At 32.5% G+C, this 12015-nt stretch overlaps 1 protein-coding gene across 1 annotated transcript in view; it reads right to left on the reverse strand.

Moving 5' to 3' along the window:
• The window catches only part of Es2 (ess-2 splicing factor homolog), a 40908-nt gene that overhangs the window by 12486 nt on the left and 16407 nt on the right, over positions 1 to 12015 (reverse strand). The window contains exons 3-5 of the mRNA XM_076489949.1: positions 10944 to 11069; positions 9557 to 9820; positions 6967 to 7212 (exon numbers count right to left, since the gene is read on the reverse strand). Coding sequence (XP_076346064.1) covers positions 6967 to 7212; positions 9557 to 9820; positions 10944 to 11069 — 636 coding nt within the window. The remainder of the gene's footprint in view (positions 1 to 6966; positions 7213 to 9556; positions 9821 to 10943; positions 11070 to 12015) is intronic.

Below are 12015 nucleotides of genomic sequence, written 5' to 3' on the forward strand. Positions count from 1 at the left end.
ACATATCAAAAATGATAATTTTAAAATTAAATAGTTTTGTGGATGAAACACAATCATTAAATTTTAAAAGTAAAAATGATGAGCAGGAAGTCCTAAAAGAAACATTAGATACTCATAAAACAACAACAAAAAATTATTTTTAAGGATATTGTTATGAGAGAACAAAATAGAAAGTGATTTGTGCAATGAGTTGTGAGTACCTGTTCACATACATCAAAAATTCACCTTATCCTTGATGTGCATGAAACTACAAGGTTAATCATTCATAACTGTATTATGCTGGACATTTAAATATGATGATGAACTTTGTTATAGAGTCTAAAATCTCAACACCCAATGTTTGTGCTTCACATTTTGTGCAACAAATTTCCTGTTCTGTACACTGAATATTTAATTCCATTTTTGATTGATTTGATTTTCATAGTCCTAACTAAGGTATTTTTCAACTAAGAGAAGTCATTTGTCATTCTAGAATCTTCTTACAGTAGTATTATACCAACCCTAAATTTACAGAGCTATACAACTTCATTTTTTCCCAGAGAAATTCTCTAGTGAAGAAGTGAAGCACAAATATTAGGTATTGAGAACTTTTAAAATTAAGAAAATGTTAGTATTAAAAAGTGGGAGAAATATTTGTCCATTCTTAAGAAAGCTTAATTCACTATTATATTTTTACAATTTTTAAATAAGCTTAGGCATTACTGAAAAACTATGACAAACGTAATAATAACACACTCAACTTCTGAAGTTCACAAAACTCTAGTTTTTGTCCTTTTTTTTTAGTGTGTATATGTGTATATAAGCCATGTAAAGTATCTTTGATGCAAAGAGTCACAGTGGAAAAAAATTCAAAGTTATAAAAAGGTCAGTCTCTATAAAATAGAGACATAAGATGCACAAATCAAGTAAGAAAAAAACAACTGAGGCAACTTTAGCCTACACACCTTTTAAAATTGTACCTATTTGCTTTAGTGTGATCTAAGGTTGTACAAATTGTTTCTTCTAACTTTATTTTGTTTGATAACTCCACTTTATATGTCCTCAATCTTTTTTGATAACTTCGTTGGTTTTGTTTAACATCAACAACAGTTTTATTATCAATATCAGTTCTTTTTTGATACACTTATTACATACAGTGTTAGGTGAACTGTGCATTAAATGCCTCTGGTTTTGGCTGTTGCCTGTCAAACACTAGATTATCCAATGGTATATTTCAAGTGTTGCTGCTTATGCCCACTTTTTTCAAAGATGCAAATTTTTTATTTTCTCTTCAAACAAAACCACATTATACATCAAGTGAGGTCCAAGTTTAGAAACATTCTCTTTAAACAAAAATGTGGTATAGCCTTGTGCAGGTTCAATCCTACCTGGCACATTTTCTTTATATTTTTTAAAGGAATGGTTCTTATAAAACATCAATAAATAGTTTAATACAAATTATAGAAATTTACAGTAGATGCATTACCTGTTTTATTTTGTTTTTAACAAACAAGTGAAATTTTGTAGAAGTGTAGATGTAGGGTAATATTCATACAGTTTCAAAAGTCACTGCTTTTGTACTGTAAAACAGTGGAAAGAGAAAAAAAAAAAGTATGTTTTTGCCTTATATTGCCGAGGTACTTGTTTTACTGTAAGACATTTATTTATTTTTACATTTGACCTAAGACAGTTTCAAGTTGCATATTAAAAATGGAATGGTGCTTCTTGCTGATGTAATTTAGATACATCAATAAACCAGAAACAGCAAAACTATCTGTGTTGTATCGAGCCATTTGTAGTTCTTCACCAATTTTAAATATAACTTGACCATCAGAATTACTATTCTTCTAAATGTGTCTAACATGTCTCCAATTCTTTAAACAAGTCAGTTCAAGCTTAATGTTGTATGGTCACAACAGCTATATTAATCATTATATTAAGTTATATCATTCCTGTACTCACTGTACTCATTCAGTGCTGCCCTCTATTAGCAAATGTTTTTCACATACTGCAATCCGTTCAGTCCCATCCATTCATCATTTCTCAGGATTTAACTAATTCTCACATGCAAACTATCATGCTACAAACCTGCATCAATAGAATCACCACAAACCTATGTGACTCCCTCTATGCTCTCCTACCTGACTCGTTCTGAAGTTAAATAGAAACTTGAGCACCTGTTGACAATGGGGAGAAAGACTGGATATGTGAGTGGAAGGAAGTACCTGTCAGATATAATTTTATTATCAGAAAATTATAGCTTCCAACAAGGTACCTTAATTCCACTCGCACACATTGCTAAAATCCCACAATGAATAAGTACAAGGACTGGTGTGATGGAGAAAGTAGAAGCATCCTTCAAACTTGTTCTAGAATGTCCTAATGAAGGAACCATCTAATAAAAGAATTATATGTAAGAGACTCCATCACTTCTGTACCAAATATACTCTTTGTGCAAATGTGGAAAAAGTGTGAGAAGCACATCTTAATGACAGAACAAGAGATGGACAGTAATCTCATCCACAACATATAACAATTTCAATCTCCATTATGAATGGAATGTGGATAAATTAAGGAATGTGCTCCAAGGTATATAGTAGCCAGGGCATGATAGATCATATACAGCAAGTCAAATAAATCCAAAACTTGACCACTAGGAATCAACTTTCATGTGGAAGAGGGAAAGAGAATTTTACCATCTTCATCTCAAATTCAGCCAACCTGGGGGAGAAATCTCACCACCAATCTTTCAACAAGGAACATCTGAGCACATTGAAATATAATATACCTGAAACCAGATGTGTGAGGATTTATGTTGACTGGTGAATCTCTAAATCCAAAAAATACACTTCTGGGAACTTACTTCCATGCAGGATAGAATGAGTGAGCCCAACTAAAGAAGAAAACTGCATTTATACCAGCACATAACATGTTTAAGTACATTATATCTAGTTAAGCTCTATATCCAAAATTCAACTGGAGGGAACTGACATCCATGCAGGGGTAGAAGGAAGAAATCCAAATTGCACGACATATGCAAGGACATATGGGGATTGAATCAGCTGTAAATCCAAAACTTAACCACAAAGAACTAACATCCATGCAGGGGTAAAATGAGGGCTCCCAATCATACTGCAGGGTGTTCAGAAAGTCACTATGTAGATTTGTCTGTTAATAAATATATAAGTGCACAGTGACTTTCCAAACACCCTGTACATGTGTGGAGATACAATGTTGAATGGTTAAGCTCTAAATCCATAACTTAACTACTAGGAACAAACTTTCATGCAAGAGTAGAATGAGGGATTACAATCATTATGGCAGCTCACTCCAAAGCTACAACATACCTTCAAACAAACCCATACAGAGGTGGAGCAGCTACTTGAAGAATGTTTCATCATCTACAACAGCAAAACACTACAGCTCCACTCTCTAATGAAAGAAAGGAGTCTTTATTATGTATATTATACATTTCTTATTCAGGAAGTTACCTCCATGGTTCATTACCCCAGCAACTTGAAACTGGAAAGAGGTAAGGACTCTTGTATTCCACTGGAAGAAACAGGGTGAGAAAAACACAGTTGAGAGTCTGAAGGAACAATTACACCACAGAAGGTGCAATGGATGAGTATGAAATGCTATTTTAAAAAACAGACCAAAGCCAGTTTATTCAATATATAGAATAGTATTGATGGGCAGCAATCCCCTTCAACTTTACCTATGAAGTCCATGAACTAGTACTGTCTGGATCAAGCATATTTATGAAGTAAATATTTTGCCAGTAATAACCTATGAACAATCTTGTGGAACACCTCATCTCAACAGTGTGCATTTAGTGGTCATGAAAAATTATAATTGCTAAGTCAACATGACCTTACAGTGCAGATTAGACTAGTTAAGTATAACTAAACAGGCACCACTCATCACAGAATGGAATCTATAAAGAAAAAAAAATATTTGACATGCCCATGAAAAATGAGAGATATATAAAAAAGATAAATTATCCAGTCAGAAAAGAGTGAAGGATGATGAAAGTTGTAAAATGATACCCAACGAGGAAGAAACACCAACATGAAGGAAATAATGGAAAATGAACATGAGAGATGTAGTCCCAGTGCTCAGTAGAAGTACCTCCAAGGTATGATAGGGATGAGATGTAGGTAAGAGGTGCAAGATTGGAGCAAAGACACAACAAATTAATTATGGGAAGATGTATACATGAAAGAAAATACCAATCAATTCAAAAGCCAAATCCAATGGGCAATGGAGGAAAGAGAAAAGTAACAAACAGAGAAGAGGTGACAGGAAATGTAGGAAAGAGAACCAACAGAAAGAAACCTTGAAGGCAAGGAAGCAATCAAGAGTTTTTGTCTTCTTTTAGGTTTTTAATGGAATTAATGTCTCTTTTTGTAAGATTGCTTTTTAGCTTTCTATTTTTTTCAAAGAAATTTCTCACAAAATCACCAACACAATTTCACAAAACAGAAAGCTAAAAAGCAATTTTACAAAAAGAAACAATCAAGAGTTTGTATAGGACATAGAATGCTATCCAAATCCAAATGAAGATAAAGGTGGAAAATGGAAGGAAAAAAGAAAAAACATTCTACACAAGCCACCAAAATGCAGGTTAGGAAAAATTGATCCAGAACAAAAAGAACAGATCAAGCTGAAGCAACAAAGAAAATCACATCAGTGCTGGCCAAGAAGAAGCAGTCAGAAAGACCTGACACAGTGTGTCATGGATGAACAAAATCATCTGGGAAAGATAATAGATAAGAAGATGAGAAAAATAAAGGTATAAAATAGTCCCAGTCCTGTCTGAACCAACCAACAGCTGAGCCAAATGGATGAGAAGCTGGAAACCAAAAACAAGAGTTACTTGAAATCAAGGAGAGAAGAAAATGCAATTCACTGAACAGTACCCCTCTAGGGCCAGAGCCACCAGAAATGTTTGATCATCAAGAGACCACTCAGTGAGATAGTGCATTTTAGGACTTGAAACACAATTCACAAGTCTTAAAATACCTAAAACACATTTAGTATGTTGGCCCAAAAGAGATATCCAAGGTCAAACACAAAGAGAACTTGAATGAATATCCCCTTGGTAAGCCATCATTTCTGAATTGTTGAAATGGATCATGATAAGTTAAATCCTAATACTAAAAGAAAGTGAACCAAAGCACATTGGAATGTCAGAACGGCAATACTTTTCAGCTATATACCATTGTCCCAAAGCCTCATGTTGATTGACCCATGCCACCTCCACCTTGGTGTCAAGTGTCAAAAAAGAAAAACCGATCCAGATATGGGGGATGAATTAGTAAACCTGATGAACTGGGACTGTGTTCACCCACCAATGCATATTGTCAAAGAGGGGAGGAGGAAAGTTACAAGTAGAATCCAGAGAAATCCTATTATAATTCCATTATAATTCATGCATCCCTTTCTAAAGAGCCTGCTTATGAACTTCGCCCAAGAAGATAAGTACTTACATGGAATCCACATTCCAAAGTGATAGAACCTCTTTAGCAGTAAGATAGTTAACAGTAATGGGAATAACTGTAAGTTTCACAAAATTCAGTAAGAGAACGACAAACCCCAACAAAGACACCTCCAAAAGACAAGACTGTCACATAGTTAATGGAAAAAGACTTCTCCAATTGAAAAATCTAACCGAGTGAGAAGAGTTGAATATGTTGTGTCAACTCCAGTTTGGTATGAGGTAACAGAAGCCAGAGAAACAAGTTGTGGTGTAAGTACAATTTCCTATCATGCTGAAGTTGAGTAAAACTCTAATCACCTGACAAAAAATATATCTGAAACAACTTTGAAGAGCAAAGCATGAAAGTGGTACCAACCCCATAGCGAACAAATCTAAGTTAGCATCAAAAAAGGATAAAAAAATAGTAAAGTGGGTATAAAAATAATAAATGTCCACCTTGGGCATTCTCCATCCAGAAGAAACTGCCCACCAGTGTGATAAAAGATAACAGTAAAATGGGAAAGAACCAAGAAGTGATTGAAGCAGGACAAATTGATCACAGAACTTCAAGAATACACCACTAATTTTAAATAAAATAATATAGTTAACATAATTTACAATTTCATAGTAAGATGAATTACATACAAGCCAAATGTGACATAGTAGTTCAAAGAATATCATTAAGCAATAACTTAAAACCCTAACTTTACAATAAGTATTTACAAATCTAACTTGTATTATTGAACCCAAATAACTATAAATGATAATATCAATATTAAAAAATATGCAAAATCTATAACAGTATAATAGTTTTTCTGTCCAAAATCTGCAGACCATATTCAAATGTGTGAGACCCCAAACCCAAGGCACAACTCATGCAACAATCACCCACCAAACTAATTCAAGTCAACAATTTCTCAGTGGAGTATCACCTTCCACAACCTGTGAAATTGTGCTGGAAGTAAATTATTGCACTCTCAAAGTGGAAACAAAAACTTTTATGAAAATCAAAAATATCAATAATAAAGGTAAGTTATCGCTTACAACTATGAAAATAAAATAGATAACAAAAGAAAAATATTTCTATTTCATATGAAATATCTAAAAAAAAAAGGTGGGAGAAGAGAACAAACAGAAAACAATCAAATGAGAAGTAACAGTTAGGTAGAATAACATAGGAGGAGTCACAGGGGTGCATGACACTTCTATTAGTGTAGGTTTGTCGTGTGACAATTTGCATGTAAGAATCAGTTAAACCATCATGAAAAACAACAGGAGCATGGAAGTGAAAGGTTTGTTGTATGTATTTTTTATTTTTTAATTTTTTTCTAAATAGAGAGCAGCACTGATCAAGAATAGTTATGTATGCGAGTGGGAGTAAGGTACCTTATTGGAATTGTTACTTTTTTATGCATTCGTTTCCTAACAATTCTTGAAAAAAAAAAAGCTGTAAATTTGATTTTTGCATTGAGTTAGAAAACAAAACCAAAACTTAAATCATTCACCTGGTGCTGGAGAAGGAGTTACCACAAAACTATAGCCATTCACTTTTGGAGAATCCAAAGGTTGTAGTTCTTTTCCATCAATTCCAACTTTTCCTTCTTTTGTCTTGGCTTGAAGTGAAGCTGCTTCAGCTATTGCTGCTTGGTTTGTTCTTTCATTGAATGGAGCTTGTTTAAAGTGAGTGTTTGTGTAGACAACTTCCTGCTGTTTCTCTTGCTGTAGCCTCTCTTCTGCAGTTAACTCAGCACCTAAACCAAAAATGTAAATTAAACAGAAAACTTCTTGAGATTATTAAATAAAGTTTAGAGAGACAAACACTGAAAGACACACTATTGCAAACAATTAGTTTCTGATGTTTCCAATTTCAGACACACATGTGTACATTTACAAGGAAAACAGTTGAATACATTACATTAAAACAATTCTGGATATGCAAATCATTTGAAATAAAATTGTGGTGGAAATGGCATAACCAAACTAAAGTTTGACAATATTAGGAATTTCATGGGTAGTGTTATGCTACCAAAAACAGAAACTCCATGAAAATAAAGTCAATAGCAAAAGATTCCCAGGTGACGTAGGTAACAGTGTAAAACATGATTAAAAAGGATATCAATCTGTAAAAGTGGCATAAGTTGTTTACCCAACATATTTTATCAACCGTTGGGTAACTCAAGCAGCTGGACAATTAATGTGTATTCATACAATTTCATATGAAGACATTCTGCTTAAGTGACTGGACATGGTAGTTACACATTTCTATGTGACTAAACTCTTAAAACAGCTGCTGGTAAACCATAATCCTCATACATTAGATAAATTATGGAAAGCATGCAAGTAGAAATGGTGTACATTGGATACGAAACCTCATAACAGAGCCTTTTAGCATGGAAACTGCTACAGGACTACTGTCAAGATACCAGGTTATCAAATAGGACATGTAAAATAGTGTATTGTAGCTCATTTCAATAAATATTTTGCAGCTTCTAGTTAATATTCTTTTATAAAATCATCATGAAAGATGGATATTCAACATGAGTGGGAAACTTTCATTCCTGCTTTTATATATATATATACACACACACACACACTTATAATACAGTAATGGACAAATCATGCAATGGAAGTTTTTATCTAAGCCTTAAAGAATTATTTGAACAATGGTATTTGCAAACTTCTTTTCTTAGAAATGTTTGAAAATTACAATAAAGCATTTACTACTGTCTTTTATCAGCTTTGGCTCTCATCATTATTCTTTCAGATCTTGATAAGTTGTTGTTTTGAATTAAGCACAAAGCTACACAATGGGCTATCTGTGCTCTGCCCAAAAAACCCAGATTTTAGCGTGCAAGTCCGCAGACATACCACTGAGCCACTGGGGGCAGATCTTGATAAGACAGAAACTATTCCTCAAAAACTGAGTACACTAAAAGAATAAACACTATGCAATACTTGTACAGCACAATTTCTAATTTAATGGTAGTCAATTACACTTAATATTTCATATACATATATGATCTTAAATAATATCAAGTAACTAATACATCTCATTACTTAAGAAACCTACACATTTTTGACAGATATTACAAATATATCAGTAGCATGTTCTCTGCTGTTTACAGCAGCCACATGGTCCAAAGGTGTTGCTTCAGTTATTAATCACAATTGAAAAGCATTACTCTATGATACAGCAATCATAAACATGAGAACATACAATGAACAAAGGAATCAATAGACACATTAATTCTATAAATAAAGAACTTCACAACTTTTAGAGTTACATTAAAATTTCATTTAAAGATTATGATCAATATATATCAATAAACTTGACTTCAAAATGTAGTTTATTACTCAAGTGTTTTATATTATCTAAGTTTTACTTCCTTAATGTCAAAAGAAAATATTTTTAAAAATTTCAATTTTCATTTTCTGTCTTATGCATTATATATCTGAGCCCCAAACTCTCCACTTCAGATTTTTATAACTTGAATAATACATTTCTACAATTTCCAACCTCAGAAAAACAAGCAAGAACATAAAATATGAAATTCTAACTTTACTGATATCAGTAAAGAAACCCTTACTGTCTTTTGAGTTTGACATCTAATCAGCTTTGCATGGCTGAATGACAATTATAAACAGAAGAAATCTTTTTCCAGTTTTCCCTTGCTTTTTCCATTGTAAAGCTGTAGTTATCAAAATGTTTGCTTGTGATGGTCATATTCATATGAATTAAGCAGTTAGATCTTTTTCAGCCTTTTTTATAGTTGACTTAAAGTGACAAATTATAGTAACATTTGAACATTGTATTTTATTGAGTAATTATTCTTGTGTTCAATAATGTGTATCTGAAAGCTATAGGCATTATGTTTTGAACAACCAAGTCTGAGAACAAACTAGACTTATGACTAAACTGCAAAATCACATGCTGTGTAAATGTTATGAATTCTACAGAAAATGGCTAATACCTGTATTGGGGTTTCATTGTAATTCATTGCTTTTGACAGAGGAAAATCCTGCTCCTTTCCCTATTCATATGTAAAAAATAAAAAAAAATAAAAATAAAAAATAAACTGTGATTGTTTAACTTACCATCAGGAATATACATCAGAGAGTTTCTGTTCTTATATTCCCATGTAGTCAATGTGGATGGTCGACCATTCTCTATAGCTTGTTGCTGAATTGAAGGAAGAGCAAGAGCAGATTCCATTTTGTAGTTTTCTCGTGTTTCATCTTGATAAAGCCAAGGAAACCTCTGCTGGTGTCGTCTTGAAGCTTCTTCCATAATCACCTCAAAGGAAGCATTATCTTCACTTGTGTACTTGGAGAGGAACTGATCAAGTGACTGATGTTTCTCTAAGTATAAATTAGAGATAACACACAAAGTTGATAAAAGTGAATTAACCTAACAGAGATTCTTTTATAAAAGCTTAGAAGTTAATTCATATAACAAAAAAGCCACCAAGTGCAAAAAACAGAAAAACAAGTATGAAAGCTTTGGTATTACTATGATTTATTTTTCACTTATTAAAAAAACCATAAGAATGCATTATCTAAAAAAAGACAACTTTCTTTTTCCCACAAATTATTCATTTTTCACAGCATACAACAAATAAGAGTGAAATCATAGAGCTTGTTAGGGCTAGTAAATGAAATAGATATCACAGAGAGCCATCTGGATGACTGGCATACCTAAAGTTTTTAAGCATTTTTCTTAATTACTCTATTAGATACTTAAAACCACAATTGTGTACATATGTCACTTCAGTTTTTGTATGCCATAACTTAAACTGCAATTATATTTAATTGTTAAATATACAATGCTTACTCGAGAATTAGCAAGCTTTCAATTTGGTTGTCATTAAACAGTTAAAAACACATTACAATGAAATATGTTTAAATTAACAACATAATAAATTGTCAATGAAATACACTTAAACTGAAGTTCCTATTTCATATTTTCCTTAGATATGTAAATCTCAAACCCATTATGTTATGTAATAATTTACATATTCAAATTTTTTTCATGTCTAAGCCTTTAGTGCAAAGAAGTTCATCTGTGGAATACCATCCAAAGAAAACAGATATCATTTAGATGTTTCTGGTACATTCAAGGTAAGAAGTTTTCACATTCAGCTAATCTCTCTTTGCAAACAAGAGGAAGCACTGAAATGCCATTTTATGCTCCTGTGTGAAATCCTTAGTTGGGTAACCAAGGATATAATTAACATCTACAGATACATATGATGGTTCATTGTATTTTATCCAGCTCTGCTAAGTGCAGCTGAATATAAATCTCAGGGTACAGAAGTTTTTCACATACATACTACACACACATTAACCCTTTCATGACAGGTTATGGGTCAAAAACCATATCTTCACATTGTTGACTTGCATTCAAAATTTTACTGAACTACTATTTTATGAATTTATGTCAACAAGTTGCAAGAAAGGGTTAAAGCAGTTAGCAAAGACCTACCTTTTTCAGATTTCACTGGGTTATTAGCTGATTCTGTATCTATATGGTCAGTCTTTTCACTGAAAGATTGCCAGCCTTCCTTTGATGGAGTTTCTCGAGGTGTCTCAAATGTATTTGGAGAGTTAACTAAACAAGAAAAACATTAACTTTTATGCGTACCAAAGATGTTGTTAATTGTTTTAAATTTACATCATTTTTTTCTTAATTCTATTTTCATTTTCATCAATTTTGCAGTATATCCTAATTAATAAAATTCATGTATTTAATACATCATATAAAGCTTCAATCATTGCATATTTATCAAAATATTATCATTAGGGTTTAGCTTTAAGAAATCTTTGAAATTCCATAGATTTTACTTAACCTGAAGAAGATAAAACAATCTATTCTAATATATACAAAACAAACATTATGCAACTGTATAACAATTTAAAAATAAACACAAACAAATTGTTGTTTAACTATTAACAAACAACTTTTTATTCAAAGTTGTAATTTTTTTACACTGAAAATACACTTATAATAAGTAATTATCTACCCTTGCATCAATAACCATTCTCATTTAGTGCTGTCCTCTATATGCAAAAAAAAATTTTTACATGTGCAACAAGCCTTATAACTCCCTCCATTGACTGATTCCACTGTCTCTTTCATGTAAATCATCATGCATCAACCCTCCACCAATAAGATTATGACATTCTCATTATGTATGTGTCTTCCTCCATGCAGTTATACCAAACTATCACTTTGAATTTTGGCAGAAGATAGAAGCACCAGTTTTCAATGGGGAGGAAGAATAGTAAGTGTAAGCAATGGCACGTACCTATCAGAAATAAATTTTCAATGTAGGAAAATTAAAACTTCTAATACAGTATATTAACTCTACTCACATAAATAGCTAGAATCTCACCTCACATTGAATAGATGGAGGAACCAATGAAAGTGAAAAAAAGAAGCATACTTTGAAAGCATCTGAAGGACACTCCCTAAGATAAGACAATCAGATCTGATGATCTGACATGGAGAAAACTGCACCATTTTGGAAAAAGATATACTCTTCTTGTTGTAGAAA

The sequence above is a fragment of the Tachypleus tridentatus genome, chromosome 2 (genome assembly GCF_004210375.1).
Source record: "Tachypleus tridentatus isolate NWPU-2018 chromosome 2, ASM421037v1, whole genome shotgun sequence".
Classification (NCBI taxonomy): Eukaryota; Metazoa; Arthropoda; class Merostomata; order Xiphosura; family Limulidae; genus Tachypleus; species Tachypleus tridentatus.